This window comes from Nymphaea colorata, chromosome 1, assembly GCF_008831285.2.
Source record: "Nymphaea colorata isolate Beijing-Zhang1983 chromosome 1, ASM883128v2, whole genome shotgun sequence".
NCBI classification, from domain to species: domain Eukaryota; kingdom Viridiplantae; phylum Streptophyta; class Magnoliopsida; order Nymphaeales; family Nymphaeaceae; genus Nymphaea; species Nymphaea colorata.
Genome location: NC_045138.2, coordinates 496143 through 502142, shown reverse-complemented (window position 1 = coordinate 502142; position 6000 = coordinate 496143). Strand labels below are relative to the sequence as shown.

Sequence of the window (6000 nt, the reverse complement as noted above, 5' to 3'; positions counted from 1 at the left end):
AATTCCAATTCTGAGGGCCGCATTGCTCCACGAGCTGTCGGAGCTTTTCGTCCTCTCCTGGCCGCCAGTGGCCGCGGGGACATGTCTTTGCCTCGTCGACGTTGGTGGCGGTGGTGCCGGTGCCGGTGGTGGTGACTGAAGCGCCACCACTTGCCTCATCCATCCTTGACGACCTCAATGACTCCTCAATTCTTCATCTCTCTCGGTATCTTCCTCTTACTTATAGAAGTTAGAGAGAGAGAAAGAGAGAGGTCACGTTAGTGTAGTTTAGGGGTCACTTTTGTTGGTTCTGCACGATATGAAGGTGCAGGGACTTGCGTGTAATCCATTCGTTACAAATTCCCCATCAAACTTACCAATTCCCTAACTTCCTTAACAATATTCTCCCTCTCTAGCAATTTTGGACAAATTGGTCTTCTTTATTAGTTGGGCCAATGACCAAAATGATCCTTGACTTCTCATATAATCCATATTTAGATATTGATGTCTACACAGTATTGCAACAACCACATTACTAAGTGGTCTATGTTGGTCATCAGACCATTATGGCTGTTCAATAGAATGACCAACTAACAGATCCTCTTTCTCTTCCCTTTCTCTTAAGTTTTCCTGCACCAGAACGTTGAAGCTTATTAGGACTTTGTACCTTATAATCTTGTTCTATTCACCCTAGATAATCTCTGTCCTTTAACCTTATATATAAGATGAGACATTCTATTCTAAATTCTTTTCAAGGGGTGGAAGATTAGTTGCTTTACAGTGGTTTGGTCATCAGGTAAAAAGGAGACATACGTGGTAAATCTCAGTCCACATCCGACCCTTGAGTTATGCATTTGCTGCCCACCTCATATAAAGATGTAAATTGTTTGGATCCATGAGTTTAAACCCATTTTTTACTGATTTAAACTAGAACAAAAAAATTGAAGTTTTGTATGTTGGGTGAGCAGGTGTAGTATTTCATCAAACCGCCCAACAAGAAACATGAAATCCCTACCATTTTTCCCATCTTCCTAGAATACCAGGTTTGCTTTGCTCTCCTTTTATAACATAAAAAGTTGATGTCCTGAGGACTCGAAATGAAAACTGGCAGTCTACTACCTGCCTACCCACCAAAGATAAATAAATAGAAGATAAACTGGCAGTCTACTACTTTTTATGAACTAGTCATGATGAAAAGTTCATTTTAGCTGATACCATCTCAAGATTCTCATCTGATTATGGACCTAGACCCAAAGCCACTCTGGGTGAATGACTCCTAACGCTAGTTGGGACATTGGGTCCCACACCAAATGGAGATTGGGAGGGGCCAGTAGTGTAGACAAGAAAGACTCAACTCAACTTAATTAAACTGAATTGATTTGACTAATTAAGGCACACAGGCAATTACTCTATGGGCTATTAAACTTACAGCTTGTTCAAGTAAGGTGGCTTAACCACTGAAGTTTGGCAGTCATTTCAAGTTAACCATTGATTATGACTTCAAATTTATTTGAAGCTTAGTAAAAAATGTATTTAATTAAGCAGAAAATTGACGAGATCAAGATCAAAAGGGAGCTTGAAACAAAGTGGGACCAAACAGAAGCACTTGGTAAGAGCCAGCATATCACATCAAATGTAGTCATTTTGATGAACCCTAAAGCTACAAGAAATTGCACTTGGAATAACTTTAACCAAGTTGCATGTGTAGACCAACCACATTAAGTAGCCTTGATTTGGACTGCAGCCCAGCTGGGCCATCCCAAATAAGTTCCCTTGGTCAGTTTGCCTTGCCTTTAAATATGCATCCAAAAGGGATTTAATTGCATGCTTGGTCTCTAAAAGGAAGTCAGTTTCTCTATAAAGTTGCTTCCAGCAAGCCATTTGGGGTGGTGGGTGGATCGGAATTGGATCCAATTGTTACCATTCCTGGATCCAGAGAATTAATTGGATCTTTTGTATAGTTGGATCTGGATTCACATTTGACAGTGGTCTAACCTGTTTCACCTTATGGTCACCTCTTTTGACATTGTAGAACTTAGAGTAAACTGAAATCACCAGAAAGTCCCCAGTCTGTAAGAAGAAAAGCCTCCTCCTTGAAGGGTAAAGAAGAAAATCAATAATTTCTTTTCTTATTTCTTCCATAAATGGTCAAATTACCCCTCCGACGGGCCGAGCATGTGTGCATGCTTGGCCACCGAACATGCAATGTGCTAGATGTGTCGCACAAGGAATGGTTGGAATCCAATTCACATTAGAGTCATGAACAATGTGCCCATCTATTAGTATCTTGTAATTGGTTATATGTTTGGCCCCCAATACGAACATGCATGCTCATGGTTCAAAATGACCAAAATGCCCTTCAGAAACAGAGAAACATCCTTGGAGGCAAAAATGAAAAGATAGAAGTACCTATGACATAGTCTTGCGTAAGGGGTCGAACACGAAGGTGGATGTTTGGGTCCAAATGCCCACTGTACCCTCTTAAGTGTTGCCTATTAATATAAAATTCTCTATTACATCTTCGCGCTCATTTTTGTTTCGATCAAATGGGTTTCAACTACAACAAAATTGCTTTAAGTCAATTTACCTAGCTAGGTTTATGAATCCCTCACATTTAACGTACTTAATCTCAAAAATCATGACAAAATGAACTCATATCAGATTTTTGATCCAACCCGATCCATTGACATCTCTAGAAACCAACTAGCCAGGTTGCATTTGTCTATGTTCTTCTGATTTCTTCCAATAAGGAGTCAAAGAAAGACAGAAGCTACAAGTGATATGGAAAGGAGAACAAATCAAACAGAAATGGATAAAATATGGTTATTCTTTGCTCTAAGATATGGTTATTTTATGCCCCACGAAATCAAACTCTGCCTTTTTTCACAAGTCTTAACTAAATACGTGTTGTTCATTTTTTTTTATTCTTTCTGGTATGAGTGTTGAGGGTTTGTTAGTGCATTCAATGCATAACCATTGTGCATCGATCACTGCCAAATCTTGCGCGGTTCTGCCTGTGAGTATTTTGATTTTGCTAATTTGTCTTGAACCAGTCAAAAGGAAAATAATACACTCCAATTGGTAAAAAAAATGTGAAGATGAATAGATGGATTAGAGAGTGTTTGATTCGCTGTTCTTTGTCTGTCACTTGCGTCCTATAAAACACTGTTCTGGTGTTACGAGCATACCCTAAGGGGTAGTTTGGCAGTAGGACTCATTGTGAATGTTCAGTGAATCTGCCCAAAAAATTGAGAAAAATTAATAGAACAATAGTTCTAGTGTCCAAATAGATCCATGGTTTCTTATATTAGTTGATTTATCATGCATGCAACAATGGTACAAATTGAGTCTTTCTTTTCTTTATAGCACTGTATAAAAGTTTCGATGTATTTATTTATATTTATAAGAGTAGTGGCCAAATACCATTTGGCGGTTGTCTAGTTGTAGATGTCATTTGGTCTATGAAAGGTGACCAAACCCATGATATATAATTCCTACGCTGGTTTGACTGACTCGGTTCATTCTAAATGCCCTCTAAGAGGTCGTTTGTAGAAAATAAATTTAAACAAAATATGGACATTCAACTATATTTGTAAATACTAATTCAACATAAAAGTCTTTTAATTCAAGTTGTTTTTAACAAAAAACACTTATATATTTTTCTACTATTAAAAATTTGGTGTCATAAGAACCGTTTATTTTTTATTGTTACTAGAAAGACATATTAATTAAAAAAAAAATTGGACTTAGTGTACGATTTTTCCTAAAACATTATTAAGATCATATCTATATGGTTAGGCCATACAACAAAAATATTTTAGCAATCAGTTTTTACTGGTCTGGTTTTTTTCCCTGATCTAGTGATCTGTGAACTACCAATTATTCATATTACATGCATAAATACACACACACACGCACACGCATTTCTGCAACATAACATAGTGAAAAAAAAACTGATTTCTTATTGTAATTTTTCATCATATATGATAGTACAGATAAGCCATGTGGAAATATTAATCTGATCCTGAATCCTTTGCCAGAAATAACGAATTATTAGCCAAAAGTTATTAAAAAGAATTCGTTGTCTTCCCCACCGGAACTAATATTTTAATATATCACCAACCCGACGTCTCTCTTAAGAATATTGACATCGAAGCCTGTTAGTTAGAGAAAATAACTTTGTCCCTAGTGTTCGTTTGGCCCTTTAGAAATTAGATGTTCATATTAAATCTTCCTGTCGTATTCATTAAAAGTTTCAGCCAAATAAATAGTTCATGCATCAGTTCATAACATTTTTATATTAGCTTTGTTGACAAAAGAATACTGGATGTTATTTATGTTAGTTCTACCGTGTACTTCAGCCTTGTTAATTAGTTAGATATAATAATATCATTTCTTCTATCTATTTAACTACCATTCTTCCCAAAAAAATTCATATATATATATATATATAAACCATGTTTTTGACATATAAATATATTTTTCAAGTCACTTGATTTTATTATACGTGCCCGTTGGTTTTGAAGTGACATAAAATTCTTTGCTCACCTTTGCTGGTTGATTCTTATCAAATTCAGAAACATATATAAGCTGCAAATTAAAAACACGCTAGTGAGGTCTTCGTGGAACAAATCAAGCATCGGCTCGCATTTTGGCTACCTAATTACTCCTAATTACTCAACCTTCTTGACACCATAAACAAGAAAGTTGACAAATTTAATTCATGCATTAATCTTTCTCTAGATCACATGCTACATGGTACTTCAATATTAGCTCTCTCCCATTTTCAAAAAGAAAAAACAAAATTTGTTACGGATTCTAATCTAACTCTCGAATAAATTATTTAAGTATCAGCAATCTGGATTGTTTAACTAGATGCATCCTCTTGCGCCCAAAAAAAAGAAAAAAATCATATTCAGGGTGGTTTGGATGTATGAACCGATGACGTATGTGTCTTTGCATAAAAAAAACACCAACTCAAGGCATGGCTTAGAGGACAAGTATGCATGTAGATATGAAGCGTGAGCTTTTTTATTACTATTTTCCTCTTTGTTCCTTCACCTTGTTACTTTTATATTGGTACGTAGTTAAACTGTCTATCTAATTAAATAGTTTTTTATGCGCATGCAGTTGCGTCTCCCCCATTTTTCTTTTGCTCGTGAACGGAGAAAACTCGATCTATATATATATATATATATATATATATATATATATATATATATATATATATTTTTGGACTGTTCGATTTTACAACAGACGGTCCAAATTTCTCCCTCCCTTCTTCTCTGAACTCTTGACTTCTTTTTTCTCTCTTCCTCTCCAACCGGCAATGAGCTCCGCTGCTCCCCCTGCCGTATTGTCCGGATAACCACCACCCGGCGATGGGCAGAGGCAACCGGAGCCCCGGCAGCTCTGCTCTTGCCAGGAGCAGAGCTGCCGGGGCTCCGGTTGCAATAAGAGTGGGGAGAGAGGAAGGGATGCCTGGGCCATCCGATCTAGGATCGGATGGCTCAGATTTGATGTCCTATATATATATATATATAAAAGACTTTCTTCTGTTATTGAGAAACCGTTAAAAGATTAATATATTCTTCAATTCTCTTTCTCATTGGGTATGAACAGACGGAAAGGACGATCGGTTGCACCTTGTGGAAAATCTGAAGGTTTTGGCTTTAAAAGTAAGTCAATACGTCAGTGGTAATTGAAAATTTGGTCGATTGGCTTTTAATTCTTGACGGGGACACAATCTTTTATTGTGTGTTTGTATGGAATAATTCTTGGCTTAGCCCATTTCGTGCTAGATCGGCTTCGTTGACCAAGCAAACCCAGTGAATGGGACGAAGTAATTAAGCTGACAAAGCTTGTTAAGCTTTACGGCTGCAAATGGGTAGCTTCCTATAACACGCTTCATTAGAACAAAATTTAAAAACTTGATGCTAACAAATAATTACTATATTCCCATTAGCATATGTATTTCCTGGCAGGCCTATGGTTTATCAAGGCCTTAGCAACTATTTTAGT

The 6000-nt window shown here is 36.9% G+C and overlaps 1 protein-coding gene across 1 annotated transcript in view; it reads right to left on the bottom strand.

The window, feature by feature from the left end:
- LOC116245706 (transcription factor MYB77-like) overlaps positions 1-177 on the bottom strand; it is a 1638-nt gene extending 1461 nt beyond the window's left edge. The window contains exon 1 of the mRNA XM_031617217.1: positions 1-177. This exon is cut by the window's left edge and continues 30 nt beyond it. Coding sequence (XP_031473077.1) covers positions 1-163 — 163 coding nt within the window. The 5' untranslated portion in view covers positions 164-177.
- Between the last annotated feature and the right edge of the window lie 5823 nt (positions 178-6000).